This window comes from Hoplias malabaricus, chromosome 8 (genome assembly GCF_029633855.1).
Source record: "Hoplias malabaricus isolate fHopMal1 chromosome 8, fHopMal1.hap1, whole genome shotgun sequence".
In the NCBI taxonomy this organism is placed as follows: domain Eukaryota; kingdom Metazoa; phylum Chordata; class Actinopteri; order Characiformes; family Erythrinidae; genus Hoplias; species Hoplias malabaricus.
Genome location: NC_089807.1, coordinates 30,214,252 through 30,236,433, shown reverse-complemented (window position 1 = coordinate 30,236,433; position 22,182 = coordinate 30,214,252). Strand labels below are relative to the sequence as shown.

The 22,182-nt window shown below is 38.8% G+C and overlaps 1 protein-coding gene across 1 annotated transcript in view; it reads right to left on the bottom strand.

The window, feature by feature from the left end:
* micu1 (mitochondrial calcium uptake 1) overlaps positions 1-21,365 on the bottom strand; it is a 73,292-nt gene extending 51,927 nt beyond the window's left edge. Inside the window, exons 1-4 of the mRNA XM_066679488.1 lie at positions 21,169-21,365; positions 13,952-14,116; positions 11,237-11,429; positions 1,220-1,382 (exon numbers count right to left, since the gene is read on the bottom strand). Of these exons, the coding sequence (XP_066535585.1) occupies positions 1,220-1,382; positions 11,237-11,429; positions 13,952-14,115 (520 nt within the window). The 5' untranslated portion in view covers position 14,116; positions 21,169-21,365. The remainder of the gene's footprint in view (positions 1-1,219; positions 1,383-11,236; positions 11,430-13,951; positions 14,117-21,168) is intronic.
* Positions 21,366-22,182: the final 817 nt, after the last annotated feature.

Genomic DNA, 22,182 nt, shown 5'->3' with positions numbered 1-22,182 from the left:
CTGGTGGTCCTAAAACCAAATAGATACTAGATACGGAGGGCTGAGTGTATATTTTAATACTTTAAAGCTCCTTTTAGTGGTGACAGCAAACATTACTCACATTTTATCATTTGTATGACAATTTTAATATACACTTTTGAAGCAATAAAGCATCAGCATGTCTCTGTGTTTTGTAACGTATAGCAGAGTGGGAAAGCCATTCACTCTCAGTGCAAGCAACTCAACCCTGTCTCCAGCAAGCACACCAATACCCAATAATAGACTACTTACTGTCAGACTAATTACATCACTCTGTGCTGTACAGGCATAATGTAATTTGGTCCGGTCTGTCCTCGCTTAATGAATACAATCACAAATATCTTATAAATATACAATAATGGAGGCCTAGTTTATTGTTCATATTATATCTGTAACCATAAAATATCCTGATAAACTGTCAAACTGAAATTTATAAATTTAATATTATGATTATAACTGGTGCTACATCAAGGTTTATTCTATTTTAAAATATATTTTATTATATACAAGTTGAGTTTATACACTAAGGGCAAAATTACATTTTCTGTTATTTAAATAACAAATCCTCTACAGGAACAGATATAACATGGCATTTTTCCCCCTGTACATTTAATATATTTAATGCAGCCAAGGAATAACATTTGTCTATTAAAATGTACAGAAGTTATATTTATAACTTAGAAACAAACCTATTTTAAGAATATTTTACATTTGATCAGAGGTGTCCAAACATTTGCATATATATTTTGTATCATCCTCAGTCCTAATTTAATCAGGTGGAAGGACCAAAACTTAATAGACAATATTGCAGTAGACATTTAATCAAAATTGCGGTCTGTAAAGTATCAGGCAAAATAGTATCCTAAAGCCAAGTTCACTGATTCCTGCTGTAACTCAAAAAGATGTAAAAATCTATAAACCACATATACCAGAAGTAATCCATATGAGTTTATAAAATGCTGAGAAATGAGCAAACCCTTCTCTTAACGAGGTTTTTAGCCACAGATCTGGAAGGCCATGGCTGACTGGCCTCACCCAGCTCAGTCATAGCGAGGGAGAAGGCTGTAGATCTGAATTTATGAGCGTGACACGCTTCATAGCTATTCACAGATATAGCAACAGGGAAGAACATTACAGAAGCATTTCTAGAGGGAAGGAGGGAGTGAGGTTAAAAAAAAAAAGAAATGGAGAGAAAACTCACTCTCTGGCTGCTTCTCATTTGGCGTGATGGAACGAATGAAATCCTGAGGTGTCATGTATACTTCAGCGTCTCCACTCTCACTGATGATCTTCAGTGTTGCGAAGTAACGGAAGATCTTGTCTGGGGTGGAATAGGCTCTGATACGGTTTTCATACTCCATCACCTGCAATTGGGAAACATACAGTCTTGATTAGTGCTGGGCGATATGAGTGCAAATCAATATCACAATTAATTGTACATGTTACCATGATTAAGATTAATGAACGATTCTTTTGTTTTTGTATTTTTGACCCTCATATTTCAGTGACGAGGCTTGTACTGTAAATATGCTTCAATTTTAAAGCTGGGATATATTTTTCTCATGTTGCAGGGAGCTTTTTCCTCTTTTGTTTTTTGAGCATTTGGTGTGTGATTTTTTTTTTTTTTAGCATTTATATTAGACTTTTTGTTCAGTGTCGTATTAATTACAGTCAAAACACAGCACGTCCAAACCACAGATGCTGTATTTCTTTGGTACTAGCTGCTGGAGTCGCTTTGTCATTTAAGTTGCTTCCATTTGGCAGTTAGGGGCAAAATCACATGACTACGGTTTAGTAGCATGATGAAAAGGGACAGTACATGAACACAGTGGGGACATAACAGAATAATAATAATAATAAAAACAACAGTTAAAAATAATTTATATAATCGATATAGACAATATTATGTCAATTAGAAGTTCTGAATGTCAATTTCGATAAATTGCCCAGTCGTAGTCTTGATTTACCCAATAGTACTCTCCTAATATACTCATGTCCAATTTGCACCTGCTAACTAGGCCCCTCCACCCACCAACAATACAGTGTTGCCAAGCTGGGACGATGAAGGTTAGAACAAGTTTCCTCCACTTAAGGCTTCTTGTAGCAGTTGCTAACACACTGTCATCATACAGCTCAATATGTTTGGAGGAGAACACAAACTGCCAATTCTGCAGCATTAGCTATCACAAACCTTCACTAGATACACTGTCAGAAAAAGATAAATTCTGTGCACGTACGTTGTTGTTCACTATAAGTAGAAAGTTCAAATGTCCCTTCAATGGTACAGCAGGGGTCTTAACGTTCAGTTGTGTACACTGAATGTACTCTTTTATTATAGAAATTACGTAAAATTATTCAAATGGATAAATATTTAGTCTGATCTAGTCTGATGTGTATTTGTCAAGAAACTCTTATTGAGAAAAGAGAATAAAGGAGGGGGGAAAAAAGCTGATGTTGTTCACAGACCAATGGACTGAACAAAAGTCACAGAACAAAGATCTAAGATTGTTCTATGACAGAACTTAAGAAGTAAACACAGCATTGCAGATATTTGTATGTTAAAAATCAAAAGCAGTATGCTCTGAAAATACACAACAACCTTAACCATCCTTAACCAACCTTAACCAATCCATCCTGATTGATAATCAGCAGAATTAATGGACAATCATCCATCCTGAAGGACAATCATAGGAAGTTGCTTCTGAAGTTTACATTTGTAATGATGACTGAAAATGACATTTATATGCAAATTTTACACTGAGAACATTTCTGGTTGCTTATTCTGGTCAAAGATATATTTCAATGGATGTAGATGTTACTGCAAAAATGAACATATCTCAGAGAGTCTGACCTACCGAAGGTCATTGCCAGATTCTTTAGAGCTCACATTAAGACTTTCACAGCACTTGCAGTAACATTTTCAAAAAACACAGCAAGCAACAGTGGACTCAAACCACTAACATCATAGGTCAAAGTTCTGAAAATCCAGTTAAATAATAATTAGACAGACATTAGAATCAGTAGAAGTTATTTTACAATTATTCTAAATCAATAAGGAGAAGACATAACGCTGAGGGTCTGTCATCCAGTTCTCAGAGGAAATGTATGTCGAGGGGAATAACGACAGTAATGGGAGACAAAGTGACACTTTTGGGAGCTAATTAAAGAATCATGTTGATCTCCATTGAAAACTAGATGGAAATTCACAAGGGTTTCTCTTTGGACTGATGCAATCAAGAGCCACCTGCCTTAGGGCAGTGGTGGTGTGAAATTGTGTGTGTTCACAATGCATTTGTTTAAAAGAAGAGAGCAAAGGAGCGATGCTGTTATGGAAAAAGGGTGTGTCAGGAAATGAGTGTGTCGCTGTCAGTCAGAAGGCGGACAGATATTAACCTGTAGGCTCACATACTCCATTAGCCAGACGTCAGGAGCTAGAGACACCGCTCAGAGAGTGGGCCTCCGCAACACTGAGCACATTACTGATGTGGGGGTGGGTGTGTGTGTGTACGCATCACTGCCACTAATGTGAGCTGGATCAGACTTTGACAGGTTGGCATCTAAATGGCAGCAACACCAGCTGCCACTGGAACACTCTGCTGCTCGGGAGAATCCATCCAGCAAAACATAGAATTGACAGATGAACACACAGTGGGGGAATTCCTCAGTGGATACACAAGATGCATAAAATCACATACCTCTGCTCTGGATTGTCATTTAACAAAACATTTAAGACTGCTCACATTATTATTATTTTTACTTAAAGAACACTATGTAGTTCTTTAAACTCAATTTACAGTTCAAGCTAGCTTTATATCCCTATCATATTTATGTGATACTTGATCAAACACAATGACACAACAGCCCACTTACCTGCCCTGCCCTCCATGTACCTAAAACTCCACACACTTCAGCTATTCCACATATATAGTGCATTTCCCCAAAAAATCTGTGCTCTCCTGATCCACAACCACTGACTAGAGCTTTCAGTTACTTCTGATAACACCTTCACAGCTTAACCTTAGTTTTCAGCCTCTAAAGCCAAAGTGCACCAGGAAGGACATGGCAGACTTGGCTAAAAATCCCCTAACACCTATTTCTACAGGTCTTAAATTCTCCTGCAACCCACATCCCCTCACCTCAGCCGCCAAGTCTGCCTACTTCAGCTTCTCCCTTTTCCACAACATGGCATCGGCTTGACTTGACTTGCCTCGGCTCTGCACAGCTCGATGCAATTTCCCCTGGTCACTTCTCCAGTAGTGCAGCTCCCCCGAGAAATGTAGGGGGTGACGTCGCAAAACCCTGTCTCTAAAATGAACTGCAGGCTTGGAAAACAACAAAAAGGGCGGCTGTAACTTTAGTTATGTATTCACGTGTTGTTGTTTTTTTTCTTTTTTGGACAGATCAGCAAGTTTTTTCTTGTTGCAACGTCCGGCCCTCACTGGAGTTTTTCATTAGCCACCGATCCAAGGAGCGTTCAAACATCTTCAAAGCTGCCAAATGTGAGCGCTGCTGTCATTTGGAGATTGCATGGCAAGTTTGTGCTGGAGGTATACATCTCATGATGATTTACAAGTCTCTATGGCCAATCAGTGTTCTGCAAGGTTCAGACGTCACATTTAGCATCTATTTAGCTTTTTTCATGACAGGCACAAACAGGGACAAAAAAAATACATGGTTCCAGGGACCCAGTACCAGATTTGGCCAGTGGAAAAGAAATAGAGCCAAGCTAAGTCGAGTCGGTACCATGCAGGGGAAAAGTGCCATATGTCTGGCCTCAGTATAGTTAAGGTAACACATTATGTGACCTATAGTTTTTTTACCTACATCCACCAGCAATTTCCATTCTTGTGCTTCATCCCATCTACCAATATTGTTAAAAAGATGTCTGCTATGTTCATCTGCAAATGCTGACACAAATATACTTAAAAAATGTAAACATTCAAATCCAACCTATATATTATTGTTTAAATGTTGATTTATTTAAAGCAATAATAATAACCTGTCTGGACCAAAATGATTGTGATGGGTGACAAATGACAAAATGGGTGATTAGTTTATAAGCCAAGCACAGGGCAGATCAGGAGTGTGTTAAGGGGTTACAGTTTTATCCATGGCTCATCAGCAATGGTGTAAATTAGTCATGCTCCTGTACCAAGTCACCTTTAACAGCTGGTGTTGGGAATCAAGCTCACAATGCTCTGGTTATATATCTCTGTGGAAGTGTTGCCATTATGTAGTTCACCAAGAGCACATTAATGTTGAATTTGTTGAGATTAACAAAAATGAAAATACAAAAAATATAAAATATTAACATATTTTAAAAAACAATTAAATCTAAAAGCATTTATATTCCTCCGATTAAATGTTTTTTTTTTTTTTTTAAATTAAGCAAAATATAATGTAATTGCAAACTAAAAGACTTTTCAGCAAAACAAAAATATGCAAATAACCCCCAAAGTCAAGGGACCACAAACTTCACCACAAGCAGCACCACCCAGCAGTCTCCAGCAAACAAATCTGCAGTAGAGTGTTTGTCAAAATCACAAGTTATTGGTAATTAAGCAATGGTAGGCCTGTGAGCTGTGTGAGAACATGAGCAATTCCCCTTAATTTACTTTAGCCTGTTAATATTGGCAGCACTGAGAAAATTTAGAGCTATGGCACCTGAGCCCCATCATATATCATTTCTGTTAAAATCACTGTGCTGTCCAAAAAATGCTCCTATTTCAAAGACTTCATAAAGACAGGCCAATATAAACATCCAGCCAATCGTAAAAACAAGTCAACAGAGACAGATGAATCAATAGTTATACCCATGAAAATACTTCCAGGTTGGAGACTCTTTCTGCCAGCAGAGAGAGTGGAGTCTGCAGTGTCTGAGTGAGAAGGCAGCAGGATTGAGTCATATCAGGTAGGGGGGTTCTGATCAATTTTCTTGCCCCTGATCCCAATCCGATATTTTGATTTTCCCAGACAGTACCATAACACAGTGCACACGTCAAGTACATTATAGGTATTAAAATCAGCCAAGTGTATCTGCTTGACACTAAATATCTCAAATTAAGAAAGAAAGTGCCTGCATCCAAGCTGCTCCTTATTTCTTTTTTAATAACAAAGTAAACAGATGGTGTCTTCACAAACATTTCATATAAATAATTTTATATCATGTTTAACCTTAAATCATGAAATGTTGTTTTTATGTATTAGGAATTACTTTGATTCTAAAAATCAGTCAGCTTTGTCATCACAGATGTGTTAAGAGAGAAATTAGATGTAGTTCCTTCAAGACACCATGCTAAATTAAGTGATTCTCTCAGCGCAGTCGCAAAACAAACCCCTGTAGGCCCTGTATGACTTCACTGGAAGAAGCACAAAATGATTGACAGCTTACTTTGGCTGCTGATTTGCTTAATAAAATTGACAACAAATGATAAGTGTATTCTCTATAAGGAGCCATGTCTCAAACAATTCCTGGTCTTAACAGTCCCGCCTTTAAAATCCGAGATAAAACATGTCCTGTATGGCTCCAAAGCACAACACGGCATTTAGTGTCCAAATACGGGAGGTTAGCTACTCTAATCACGTGCCCTCACGCTCCAGCTCTGAATCAGACTTGCAGGAACGTGCATTTGTGGGGAACAGTCATAAAGAAGTGTGTGTCTGCTACGGTGGCCTGCAGAGTCAGGTCACAACAACATTTACAAAGCGTGCTACGGGAGTAGGATGGGGAGTGTGAGTTATAGGAAACAGAGGATCTCACTTAAGATCAAGCTCAATAAAGCCAACACAGATAAGTAAAACAATGCTGTGATCGGCCCCAATAACGCTCTTTGAGATCGGATCATACCTAATATCAGTTGTTTAAAATACCCACCATTTCCATCATTTCTAAAGTAATCTGAAATGGAACAGATTGGTGAAAAATTCAATCATTCATTCACTTATTCATTCATTTTCTCTAACCACATTATGCAGTAACCCTAACCCTACTGTAGTTTAAAGATCTTGCATGTTATAACATCACTTTTTAATTACATACCTTAACTTTACAAAAGCAAAAACTAATTCTGAATCCTGAATAAAGTCAAGTATGTCCCAGCAAGCAGGATCAGTTTTTAGACTGACCAGCATTAATTAAATATATCTGACATATTAGGACCCTATTTTAAGACTTCAATTTTCACCAGCTTTAAGTAGATTATCTGTGTCAGTTTTATAACTTTGTGTTTGATATGCTTGGCAAGCCATCATACAAACATTTGAGCAGGGGTGCAAGCAAATACCCATATTTACAAATCTACTGCTGTGTGTAGATGCAGCAGGAAGTCAAAACGATGGAATTATTGACTTAAGTGCTATATTTACTGACTGCTGGGTTTGGGCTTAGAGCAGGGTCATTTTCAGCCTAACACATTCACTGGGCGAGTGAGTAAAGCAGAAAGCAGAGAGGAGCGCTGTAAAGATGAGGTTTGTATTTGTGTTGGAGTGTGGAGTATGTGAAGATGGTGATATGTGGATTTTTAGTTTACTACATCCATATAAACACAGCAGCTTTAGACTACTACTTTACATTCACTTCCATTGAAAGTTAAGGGTTTATTCCTTCCCCTATAAAGTTGTTATTTTGATAATGCCTGTTTTTTATTAGACAGCGGAGGATATGAGACATTACAAAAACATGCAACTCAAAATGGACTGATTTTGCAACTTAGTTTTTAAGTGTGTGTGTTTCTGCCTATATACCTGCATATATGTAAATGACATGCATATATGTTTACATTTAGTGAATTTAGAAACTTAAATGTTCAGATAACATTATTCTCCAGGGCTCTGTAAGGGAGTTGTCCTGCAGCTCTGTCAGCTACATCACTTCCCATACACACTGAACTAAGCTCCCTACAGTGCAAACAAACTCATATATAAATTCTCTCTCACACACACACATCATTCGCATGTTGGTTGATGAATTGCCCTCATTAATCAACAACAGATTGATGCTAATATCCAACAACATGTTGGTGCTCAAGTTTCCTCCCACAGTCCAAAAACACAAGGTGGATTAGTTATTCAAGTTTCCATATGAGTGAATCTGTGTCAGTGTTTGATTCAGTGAAGTCCTGTGATGGACTGGCATCTACTCCTGTTACTGCCTTGCACCCTGTTATTGAAGTAGGCTCTGGGACCCACTACGATAAAGTGGTTCCAAAAAAATAAATGAATGAATGAATGAATGTCTTTCAGGGGACAGCTGATTAATGAAGCAAAGTGAAAGAGTGGCTGTCACCATGCAAGCAGTGGAGTAAGAAATCATTACTTTGAGCCTCAACTTCCACTCCACTCTTCCACTCAACTGCAAGGCCCAGAGAAGTTAAAACAAATCAGTCTGACAAAATACTGCCACACACCCACAAAGCTTCCTACGGAGGCGAATGTGCACACACGCGCGATTCATGTCAAGAAATTCAATCGCCCTCCCCTGAGACTCCCAAGGACACGCAAAAGAACAATACAATTACACACCGAAATTGACTCTGCTTCCCTGACAGTACAGCTTATAGCACAGACATTCTGCACAAAGAATAACCCTCTACAATAATACATACATGCATTTATTTTTAGGCAGCACAACAGAGTTAGGTATGTTGTAACTTAACTACATGAACCTGACAAGCCAGCTGCCACATCCCCGCCTGGTTCCATTTCATATTTTATTATTTCCTCGCCCCATTTTGTGTTTTCTATTTCCCTATCAGGGTGAAGCTGGAAGCCGGTAGCTGATTTCCATCCCGCTGAGATCTGAAGATAACCGCTGTTGTTAATGTGCTTGAGAGCGCCCTGATTCACTGTGTTAAATAATATATATATTTCTTAATGTTAATAACATGTTACATCTTGCAGCTTTCTAATATCCAAGGTCGGCTTACATAGAAAGAAATAAGTTAAACTTAGGACAGAGGAGGAGTGGAGAAGTCGTGTGACATGAGAAATATCAGATACCGTATTAGCCCATCATTCCTACATCAGTGCACCCATGCTTTACATTTTCCAATGAGTTCATCATTTTTTGACACTGACATGATGTCTTTCTCAAAGCACTGAACAGTACCACCCCTGTCGAGACATTCCTAAACATGAGCGGTTATGTGACTAATAGAGCCCCTTGTGGAGCAAGTCTTTGCCATGAGTGAGTATACAATGTCCTTGAGTGAGTGAGTATGCAGGATGTGCTTTGCATTTAAACATTAAACACTAATAGAAATTCTAAATTAAAGGAGATAGGTAAATGTCAGAAATAGGCAGTTTTCTGCATAGTCCTAAAATGGGTTAAGTCATGGTAAGGCAGAGAAAACTCCCCTGTATTAGCCAGCTCTGAGAAGATATTGCTTTAAGCTGCTCACGGCTGTTCTCATATATACCCTCTCTCTCTCACTCTCTCTCCTCAACCCTACAGGCAAACTGGGCCATTTGGACATGCTACTGTCTCCAAATCACATTTTCCACTGGTCCTATCACCGATCATAATCCCTTTTCTTCACCACGGCTATTGCGATAAAGCAACAGTGACCTGCTGGCCGATGCATTTGAACCAGACACCTCACTGATAATGACACAAAACGAAAACAATCTAGGCAGAGGGAACCAGATACAAGCAGGCTGGTGTAAGGCGCGTGAATCTGTGCTGTAATTAGGTGGAGTTGTGAGGAGAAACAAATTGTGCAGACAAGGGCTGTGTGATAGAAAATAATAATCAAAATAATTTCTTTGCTGAGGAGTCCAAAGCACTGGTTAAATCAACACCAACCTGATCATATAGGTTCATGTCAGTTTGTTCACTGCAGAGGTACAGGGGTTGGACAGTGAAACTGAAACACCTGGTTTTAGACCACAATAATTTATGTGTATGGTGTAGGGCCTCCTTTTGCTCCCGACAGACAGTTCTGGTGGAAACAGGAGAGTTGAGGTGCACATTTAATTCTGCCGTGATTTGGGCAGCCGTGGTTTTATGTTTTTTGGATACAATCTGGGTTAGCACCCGAACATTCCTTTCAGACAGCTTCCTCTTGCATCCACAGTTAATCCTGTTGGATGTGTTTCGTCCTTCTTGGTGGTATGCTGACATTACCCTGGATACCGTGGCTCTATATATATTACAAAACTTGCTGTCTTGGTCACAGATGCGCCAGCAAGACGTGGACCAACAACTTGTCCTCTTTTGAACTCTGGTATGTCAACAATGTTGTGTGCATTGTATTATTTTGAGCAAAACTGTGCTCTTACCCTCTGCTAACTGAACCTTCACACTCTGCTCTTATTGGTGCAATGTGCAATTAATGAAGATTGGCCACCAGGCTGGTCCAATTTAACCATGAAACCTCCCACACTAAAATGACAGATGTTTCAGTTTCATTGTCCAACCCCTGTGTGTATAAAAACTACGAGTGCTAATATTGCACTGATGTGGAGAATCATCAGCCTATTAAATGTAAGCAAGTAAATGTTTAAAGTACAATGTTTAAAAAATGAGTCCTTCGCAATAAATAACCCATCTCTGACACTCTGGAATTTAGCTATAAATAGCTAAGAGTTAATTTATATAACGCATTATACAATCAGTCACCCTGTTAAGGACTGGGGCCTGGTGTGTTCCTGCCTTGCGCCCGATGATTTTGGGTAGGCTCCGGACTCTCTGACCCTGAACTGGATAACCAGTTACAGTTAATGAATGAATGAATTATACAATCATTCTGAAACTCATTCAAATTGTCTTCAGATAGTATAGCACAATTAGGTAAATACAAATTAATGGTCAATAAATCTAAAAGGGAATAAATCATGGCCAGCTACCTGCTGGATTAGATTACGAGTGTTTTTCCTATTAAGATATTTTACCATGTACAAGGAGAAGTGTCGAAATTATAATCAACTGTAAGTTAAAGTAAATTACAGATGTGACGGATATGTCAAAAATCATAGAGTATCCCTTTCGCATTATTTGGCAAGCTGTTTTAAACACTATTTTATCTGTCTAGCTCTCTCTCAGTTCCCTTGCCCAACATGGGTGATTATTGCCTGTCAAGAATCAGTGGCAGGTCCTTGTCAGTAATCCCCAATATTGTAATGCATTGCCCTATCAGCTAGTCCCACTGCTGACTCATGGTTATTGGCCACACTGCCGCAGGTGAAGAGGGGACTGGCTGGACGACACTTCATTGATCACCTTGCGGTCACGGAAGCCGATTCTCTGTTTTTTCTTCTTCCCCTCTGAGCTGGCCTCCTCCTCCTCCTCATCTCCGCTACTGCTGGACTCCACAACACTGTTCATCTCCGCCTCCGACGTCACATCCTTCACAGGCTTTTCCTCCAGAAGCTCCTCCTCATGTTTCACTGACGACTTGGCCTCTGCATAGGCCCTACCAGTCAAGAAACAGAGGGAGGAAAACAAAAGCAATAAATAAACACTTAACAGTCCTGATATTTAAAATATTTATTATAAAATTGAAGATATATATTTTTTAAATCTTCAATTTTCTTTATCTCATAGACTCTATTCAATGCTGATTTGTTTGTTTTTTTATTATTGAAGGAGTACTCATCAAAACTCCTGTTCTTTCTCTGTTAGGTGTACCATGTATGAATAGGTATGTGGCAAATAAAATTTGATTTGATTTGATTTGATTTGGATCCTACTGCTTAATTATACAGATCTGGGGTGGTTCCCTGTAATGGAGACTGACCTACCCCCAAAAAAACAAAGCATCAAATCCTTCTCCAAGTCATAGCCCATCCACACAAACGTGTTTGTCCTGCCATATAAATTCTTTCTATTCTTCCTTTTTTTGTAGTCATAATAGTTTATTTTGTATTGTCAGCCATGCTGCTATCAGTAAAGCCATATTTATATTCTTATATTTATATTATATTTATATTATACTCTAAGAAAGAAAATGTCACCTTCAGATTGCTGATACAGCAGTAACATTGTGACAGTTGGTGAATTTAGAAAAAAACATATTTATTAAATAATCTCAAAATGCGAGTGGGTGACAAAGGCAGATTGTGTAAAAATCTTTGATAAAACTAGGATGATGCAGACATTCATACTTTTTTAATATTTAAGCTACAAGATTTATTACTTAACGACACTGAAAAAAAAACAGCCTGAACTCACTGAAGTCACCTAATCTTTCTTGCCTAAGATACCTGGAAACTATTCATGACGAGATATACCTTAACACCCTTGAGTCTTTAATGAGTCTAGGATACTTAGGTCAGGATTAAACAGCATAGACTGATATGTTCTACTAGTCATTGGTCTGTTTCCCTGCCAAACTGCTTATACTCTAAGTAATGTCAGCAACTGAGTGGCCACCAAGTCAGACAGAAATATGTTCATAAACATTCATCTGTCAGTTGTGATAACCTGCCAATATTCATCTTTGAGATAATTTATATTAAAAAACATCCCTTCAGTGCCCATGATCATCATCCCACTGCTGACAGACTAGAGGTAAATCTGCTTCTGTACTCAAACATTACACGCTTTAAGCTTGTCGCTTTTCCACTGGCAGGTCTCCCCTGTGAAATGGAGATGGTGACGTTGAAAAACCCTGTCTCTAACAGGAATCACTGGCTTTGAAAACCACAACAATGACGGCAGTAAAGTTAGGCGCTGTTTACTCTGTGATTCTCCAGGGTATACACATCACCATTTAGTACCTACTCAGCACATTTGGAACCCGGCATGAGCTGGGACTGAAAACTTACCCGGTTCCAGGGACCAGATTTGGCCAGTGGAAAGCATAAGAGCCATCCTGTAGGTCCCATGCAGTGGAAAAGCACCATGAATGTGTGTACTTTTGAACCAAGAAGCCTCAAGAAATTTTAACTCATAATTGTTCTACTGGGCGGCACGGTGGCGCAGCAGGTAGTGTCGCAGTCACACAGCTCCAGGGACCTGGAAGTTGTGGGTTCGACTCCCGCTCCGGGTGACTGTCTGTGAGGAGTTGGTGTGTTCTCCCCGTGTCTGCGTGGGTTTCCTCCCACAGTCCAAAAACACACGTTGGTAGGTGGATTGGCGACTCAAAAGTGTCCGTAGGTGTGAGTGAATGTGTGTGTGTGTGTGTGTCTGTGTTGCCCTGTGAAGGACTGGCGCCGCCTCCAGGGTGTATTCCCTCCTTGCGCCCAATGATTCCAGGTAGGCTCTGGACCCACCGCGACCCTGAACTGGATAAGCGGTTACAGATAATGAATGAATGAATGTTCTACTTAAATGATTATTGGCATTGTTAAATTATTCTTCTATATTACTGAAAACCCAATGTATTTAGCTCAGTAGAGAACATTTAGAAACTCATTTAAGTGTTCTCTTTACTTCTATTTTCTCTAGAAACCCAACCTTTATTCTTAATAATTTTGTCCATATATAACATGCAAAAAAAGGACAATACATTGTACTGCAACCACAACAAATGACTTTGCTGTTTGAAGGACATGTAATAATTTAACTTATTCTTCTAAGGTCTTCGCTTTCTTTGGCCTCTTGGGAGCATTATCAGAAACTCCAGAGGCATTAAACTTTGGATCATATTTTCTTGCACCTTGAAGATGCACAAAATGTGAGAAATACAATATACCACACACTGAGAGACAAAACCTGTGAGACTGTATGGAGATAAAGATTGCGGTGTGCCCAAACTCTTATAATAAATGATGGAAAACTGTATGTGCCTTAAACCTCATATATAAGCATACCCCTGTCCTGCCCATGCAGTCAGCTTCAATTTAGCTTTTTATTTTTAACACTGATGGTCTTGATGAAAACAGAAGCATATACCATATGCAATGGACCGTCTGCTCTCAGGTAAGAAAAAATAGAAAGTGTGGGGTAACAGAAGGTAAGAAGCCAAGAATTAGTCCAATGCTGTTTAGATACCTTGTCCAGAGCAGTCCTGTTGTGGCAGATATGCCGGTCACTCCAGCCAGAGCAGTCAGCAGAAGCCTGCGTCTGTGAGGGGCGCGGACAGCATTGCTGTGAAAACGTCTCGAGGACTGAGCCATCCCGACCGTGACAGCTGTCAACACCCGCAAGCGATACATTCTGCCAAAGAGAGAGTTGTTGAGTTGTGAGAGAGAATGAAAGAGAGAGAAAGAGATGAATACAGCATCCTATAAACAAGTGTGCCCTGTCTTGTAGTCAAAGTGGATACAAAGATTTTTTTAGTTCAGCATAATATTAAACAAAAGAAAAACTAAATCAATATAATTTAAAAACACTGACCCTGTCATAACCTTCATTGACACAGAGAGAGATTTCTACTTCTTGAGAGTCAAACTATCTCCGCTTATATCCTCGGAATCATCAGTGAGACTGGAAAAGATCTCAGATGACACATTAAAGGGAGATTTAGCCTGAAATGGAGCACGCTGAATCACTCCAAAGTGCCAAGTGGATTAATCCACTGTGACTGCATTGCAGCGGGTGTCCCCTAGTCCCAACCCTGCAGCCATGTTCCAAGATTTACACCAGCACTTCCAAAAACTAATTAACAACAAGTTTCCCAAACAGGGACACACGCAGACCTTAAAAGTTTAAGAAATAAAACATACACTTTGCAATCAATCAATACAACGTGAAAAAGGTTTTGAATGTCTAATACTGTACAAATACTCCTTTATGTTTATGTCTGCTTTCATAAAAGCTAGCAATAACCAAAACCCAGAGATGCTCAGTCTTATTTTATTATTGGAGCTAATCTCTGAGCTTAATTTGGAGAGTCACTGAAGTCAGCAGTGTGTCATTATAGGTGGAAAAGTAATTAAGGGAATGGGGAGTGGTGGACTAAGTACCCCCCCCCCCCCACCCCCACCTCGGTGGTCCCATGGAGGTTGGAATGACCACCTGTCGATACCCCATTACCGATCGCCTCATCCCAATCGGAACTCCTGATTCAGCAGAAGGGAACAGGCAGAGGACACTATGCTAATTGAGGCGGCAGTGCGTGACTACGAAGGATGATGGAGTTATTCTCTGGAGGGGAAAAGTCTTTGGCAAGGTCTCCTCTGGAATGGGCCGGCAAGGGAGTGGGTCAGGTGGGGTTTATAAAGCTGGCTCTACATGGTAAAACTTCCACAAAAACTTTGCTTGAAACATACATAGAATTAAGCTTCACTTACATCGGATGATGTAAATGCTCCAGGAAAACCTTATATTTAAAATGCCACGCACAAAAAAGCTCGACCATATAAAACAGCTTTCGTGAAATGTCAAATTAGACGTGGAAGATTTTATATACAACCTGCCGATACTTGGAAAGCTCTACAGTAATTTGACCATGATATTGGTTCTTTGATTCTGGATAATCTGAAATTGCAGACTTCAACTAATCATATGACAGTTTGAAATGCAAAGTTAGTCCAGTAATCTTGACAAGGAGAATGTTAAAATACGTTCTTATAAATGGAAGCATGTTCCATCTTCTATAATTTGGTGCTTTCATGCTTTTATGCCCTTCAGTGAAACTTCAAAATATTCAAAAATAAAGATCAACAATTCTGATCAGAGTTGCAAAACGTGTTATTATATAGAATGCAAAGACAGGAAAAATATCACAAATATCCCATAAATATAATGAACTGCACCCATTTTTGCAATTTAGGCTACTACACAGTGACTGAATATCAGAAATTTGGTGACCAATGAGATTAGGCTAAGTTCATTTATTTAATTATTTAAATGCTAAATATCCTCTGAAATTGACATTTATCTAGATCACCTCACAATATGTCTTACATTAACTATGAAAAACTAGTAAAATAGCATAATAGTAACATAATCATGTGTCAGGCATGCTGAGTAAATCTGCTTGAATCAAATCCAAAAAAATTTTGTGCAGAATTCACCTTGACAATGCTTTTGATCTACCTGCCTTAAAAGTCATAACTTGAATCAGTCTACTTAAAACTGAAAGATGCCAGTCTACTGGTAGACGCTGATTTATCACCTGTGCAAAAAGGAGGCAGCACGCATTACATACTGTCACTGTCCAATCAAAAACATGCATCTACATTTCTGTCCATTTTTAGTTTACTACATCATTAGAACACAGCAGCTGTCCTTCATATTGTATGAAAGTTTCATAATGAATGGACCAATAGAAATGCTTGAAAATTACTTAGAATAACAATCTTTTTGCATTGATTTCAATTGAAATTTAAGGTTTCTTTGTCCTGTGAAGAATACAAGCTTTTGATTGGACAGCGACAATATGTTCACACTCTTTAGACATCCTGCCAGATGCACTCAGTCCAAAAAGTGTGAGTGAAGCACATCTGGGCTTTGGGAACATGGCTGCTTAGTGGAAATTAATCTCTTCATGCGAGCTGTGCAGTTGGACTATGCAAAACCCTTGTGGGAGTTCACTGCTTTGTTGTAAATTAACATGAGTTGATGACTAAAAGAGCTGGTCAGTTGGTCAGTTACACTAATATACATATATATATACAACAAAAATGGAGATACATGTTTTTAATTGGACAGCGACAATATGCAACAACAATAATGCAGAGTGGAAGAGTGCAGCACCAGATGTTCCTGTATCCATTAAATGCTTTAAGGACTTCACAAGACTATTTAATGTTGATTGTGAGTGCACCACCAGCCAAATTTTCCTACTGAATGTGCTTTGCATATTATTCACACAAATATTAATTTAAATATATAGATCAGTTGTAATAGGCTTGATACAACTGAAGCCTATGCAACTTTCAGGAACCAGATTTTTGGGGGAATATTATAAAGTAAATAAAATTCATTCTACTATCAAAGGAAACTCCTCAATTAGATTAATGTTGTTGTGGAACCCTGCCCTAATCCTCAAATCCAAACCATTAACTGAGAAATGTACTGATTTAAAAGACCAGCTTATAACACCAGTTGGCATGGCTGCTCAGGTTTTAAAAACCACATTGAACTTCAGACCAGCACAAGGCTAAAATCTCAGAAATAAACTTTCATATAGCCCCATCTCTAAATCTGATCTGTGTACAAATGCAGTGACAACCATATCACAACGCCTTTCTGTTAAGAAAAAATCCCATACAATAGAGAACATGAACAGAAGAGCCATTAGTCTCTCTTTACCATGTGTAAGTCTAAGAGGGTAAAGTGATGTTCAGATTATGTACTGATGAGCAAAGCATGCCCAGAAGCAAGAGAAGAAGAAGTTAATCATTTCATTACCAAACACACTCTCTTCGTCTTTGCAGCTCTGTCAAGCTGATCGTCATCCCTGATCTGGGCTACTGCTAATAGGCTCAGGCCCTAAAGCTGTGGGGAGTCTGCTCACGTAGCAAAACGTCACTTCAGAAAACACAAATCAAGAATCTCAGAAAACCAATTACTTCAAGCGAATCAGATAATGAGACTCAGACACAGTATCACAAATACCTCAGATGGAATCTTCCTAGTTGTAGAGTGAATCTTTCTGCCATAGAGCCACACTAGAGAACAGGCTAGATGTGGCAAGAGCTTAGATCCTACTGTACACTGTACGGATAAGTACAGTATATTCATTCATTCATTCATTCATTGTCTGCAACTGCCCATTCTGTGGTGGGTCCGGAACCCACCCAGAATCATTGGGTGCATGGATGGAACACAAGGCAGGAGTTGCCCACAGGGCAACAGATGTAACACACTCACATTTATGGACACTTTTGAGTCACCAATCCACCTACCAACATGTGTTTTTGGACCGTTGGAGGAGACCAACGCGGACACAGGGAGAACACACCAAACTCCTCACAGACAGTCACCTGGAGCGGGACTTCAACCCACAACCTCCACGTCCCTGGAGCTGGGTGACTGCGTGCACCACCGTGCCGCCCATTACAGTACATGATGTATTTATTTAGACTTTATCATAAAGGCATGGATAATGTTTCCATTTACATGCAAATACCATTTACAGAAAAGTTAGATAATTTTGCAAAATGTATTTAAAGCTGATGTGTGCAACTGGTCCAGAACATTCCATTTGAAATAATATGTTTCTATGGAGATTATATAAGCCACAAAAGCATCATCATCATCAGAATAACTATGACCACAATATCTCCATCTTTGTTAATTCCCTTGAACTTTTAAGTCTCTGTCACTGACAAAAAGAATTTACAATATTTAATTGTGTTTTATAAATATAGGGAAAACTTTTATTGGAAATTAACTTTAAATCCAGAACTTGGATCCAGGTAAAAGGCCAAGATTTTATAATAGCTGTTCAGTATGACACTACACATGACCGGTCAGGTAGATCAGACCAGCCTATTTAATGTGTTTTCTTCCATAGTACAGCAACACATTTTAGGTAAAATATTAATTAATTATTAAAAATGAAAATTACAATATTTTTAAAATAACAAAAGTCAAACTTGGCGAGTCTTTGTTCATTTCTAAACATACACCTTTTTGTTTGATATGATACAATATAATTCTGATATCGATATGAACAGTATAAAGTCCACTGAAAAACTTCCAAGAACAAACATGAAACATGATATCACAATCAAAAATAAACATACTGGCATTGTTGATATTAATATTTTTAAACTAAATTTTTAATTCAGTGCACTGAAATGGCAGCAGTGCCCAGCCAGTGACAGATTCTGTAAATAATGTGAATTAAATTATTGAAAATGTGTTTAAAAATCATATAATTGTTATTGAAATATTTTATATTGCGATATATATATATATGGATACTGTATAACTGTCCAGCCCTAGATCATCTCAAATCCTGATCTACTGGATTGGATAGGAAGTTTACCGGGGCTTGCTTACATATTGCAATGTCGCTTTTTAAGGCTAGCATTATTTTTGGAAATATATTTGATAAATAATGAGCATTCAATTCAGAAGGTAATTTTTGCAAAATATTGGAATTCTTGTATTATGTGCTTTAGTAATGTTATCCAAAACAGGACAGTTAATAATGTACTCCATGGCCACTTCACAATGTCATATCATAATGTCAGAGTTACAATATCAAGAAAATGATTCAAGCATAGATTTTGCGTAGGTTAACTAATAATAGGAAGAACATATTCAGCCCCTCTTGTAAGTTCACGAAACTATTCATACAATAACATGTAAGTGAATAACTCTATACAACAATGTCAAATCATCAGCTCAATGATCCAGAATTTAACCAGGTTTGGTAAGAGGCCATTTTGTTAAAGGATAATTCGATTGTTAAGATCTACTCTAGAGCATTCCAGAGAAGTTCAACAACTTATAACTTTCTTTTACTTGGCGACAATTGCTCATGATATGTACAACACCAACATAGTTTTATTTGCCGTCCAAAACAATCAGTGAAGCTAAACAGGTTTTCTAAGTGTTGAAATGTAATATTAAATAAAGGCAAAATAGTTCTAATCAGAAATAATTTCTATTTCGCAAATTTTTTAATATTTTGCCTCCCAAAGGCCTGCATTTGTAGATCTTTGCAGATTAAAAGCTTAGCATAAAACTATCCAACCCAATGGTTAGCCAGTACCTTTAAATTACCTCCTTGTCTCTACAAACATTGGCCATTTTATCAGCTCCACTGACCACATACATGCACTTTATACTCTGTCTTCAATGCTCTGGTCCACCACAGAGTAGGCATTATTTTTGTGGCTGATCATTCTCATTCTCAGCACAGCAGTGACGCTAACTTAGTGGTGGTGTGTTAGTGTGTTTTGCGTTGGAAAAAATGGATCAGACACAACAGTGCTGCTGTAGTTTTAAAAAGCACTGTGCTCTCACTCACTGTCCACAAAACTGGATACACCAACCTCATTGGTCTTCCCTGTACAGTTGATCATATGTTGCTGCACAGTTTGTGTGGGTCGTCCTCTGATCTTTCATCAGTGGACACAAGACAATGCTGACTGGATATTTTTGGTTTGATTTGGATGTTGTTTAAAAACTCTGGCAGCACTGCTGTGTCTGATTCACTCAAACCAGTTCAGCACAGGCAAACTCACCACCACGTCAATGTCACTGTAGCACTGAGAATTATGAATTAATACATTATCTGTAACTGCTTTATCCTATTCATATTTGCAGTGGGTGCAGGTCCTACACAGAATCACTGAGGAACACACACCTTACACAGTGCCAGTACCTCACAGAGTATCGCAGTCACTCACACCTGTGGAAAATCTTAATAGCCAATCCACCTACCAGTATGTGTATTTGGACTATGGAAGGAAACAGAAACACCAAAAGAAAACCTATGCAAACACATTGAGAACACACCAAACTCCAACAGACAGTTGGGGTCTGAACTGACAACCCTAGGAACCTAAATAATACCTTCTCTTTTGTGGTCCAGATCATTGAAAAACTGGGTAAAAGGGGGCTAACATTATACAGAGCAGCAAACTGACTATGGTTTATTATTGTCAAACTACAAAGTGCAGGTATATATTCAGTGACGCTTATTAAATAGAAAATGAGTTTAAAAAGAAGAGTCGATTTTAATGTTGTGGCTGATCAATATACAAAAACAACAATGTAGACATTAGACAATGCACTTATAATCAAACTATTTAATTCTTTATCTAGAGACATTTGACGTCCGGTTCCTATCACCACTACAGTCAAATATTTCCAAACATTTCTAAGGCTTATTTAGAACAGGAATTTGCACACCAAACCATTCTGGAAAACTTTGCTTACTGATATAACCCAGTTTTGACTACGTACAAATGTAATAACCCTTTAAGCGTTTATCTAACCTTGTAGGTACAACTAGCTAACTTAACGTTTGCTTTATACACAAGTTATAATCATATAAACAGCTGTGTTGACAGTTGACAGTTAGCATGACGGCTAACGCCGAAACGTACTTCAACTGCCTGGAAGCTAATACTAAATCTACCTTTCTTTGTTCACTTTCTCTGGATGACAGGGCACATTCTGAAAATTTCAGCCTTAGATAGAATATACTGTAAAGTAAAAAGAAACCACGAGCCCGTTAGTGGTAAACGAACAGCAGCTCACCCCGGACAGAGATTGTGAATCTCTAAGGGAGCTAGCTAGCTGGATGTTTTAGCTAACGTACTCGTCTACAGTCTTTTCTACTTTTTGTCATTACTCACGCTCTTCTGCTCTGATGGAAGGTCTATAGGCGGGAGAAAGACAGCGAATCTAAGAATGACGGGGATTTAGGTTTTAATTCTCCTGCAGCGAATCCCTCTTCACTTTCTCCGTTGAAGCACACATGAAGTTCCGTGTCTTCAGAAGCCATACACACAGTCACCCTCACACCCATCCCACAGCATACGTCCAGAAGACTAGAGCCTCCTCCTTCTCTCCTCCTCATTTTTTCTCCTGTCCTCCCTTCTTCTCCTCTTCTCTCTTGGCGGCAGAGTTGAACCGCATGTTCAGTCTGGAGGTGTGTGTTTCATGAATTAATAAAAATTCATTGAGAACAAGGCATAATCCCTTATATATCCAAAAGATACCTTCCGTAAATATCCAAAACTTCCTCAAATCCAGTTATGGGGATGCAACATGAAAATGTCCTAATTAACTGGTTGAAGTATTTATGTTTAAAATAATGTTTAATATTAATCGTTAATAACTGATTGTGGGAAAAAATAATTCCATGTGTGGAGTGCCATTTAAACTGCAAGAAACAGCAGCCATTCGCCATGGTGGCTCTGACAGTTCGCCATTCTGTCGCTCAGAGTCTCTCACTGCTGGTGGCCGCCATTCTGTCGCTCAGAGTCTCTCACTGCTGGTGGCCGCCATTCTGTAAGTACCAGCCACCACTCTATAGCAACCACGGCCAGGGCAGCCACCAGTAGGTCAACTAGTCAATACTGCTTTATGGGTTCATCCAGTCAACTAGTGAAAGACTATATTATATTCAAAAACATATATCTAAGACCACATTTGAAATTTCAGAAGAGCTTTAAATCTTTTAAAAGATACTGAAGAAATCTTTTAAAAATACTGTGTTATGCGCCTGTGCAGAAGTGAGAACTGCTCGTTGTCTGCTACCTAGTTAGCGATAGATAACGACCACTCAAATCTCAGTCACTGAAAATGGTCAGTGGACAGCTGCGGGTTGCAACTATTGTCTCCTACTTCCTGTATCCAGTTGCCAG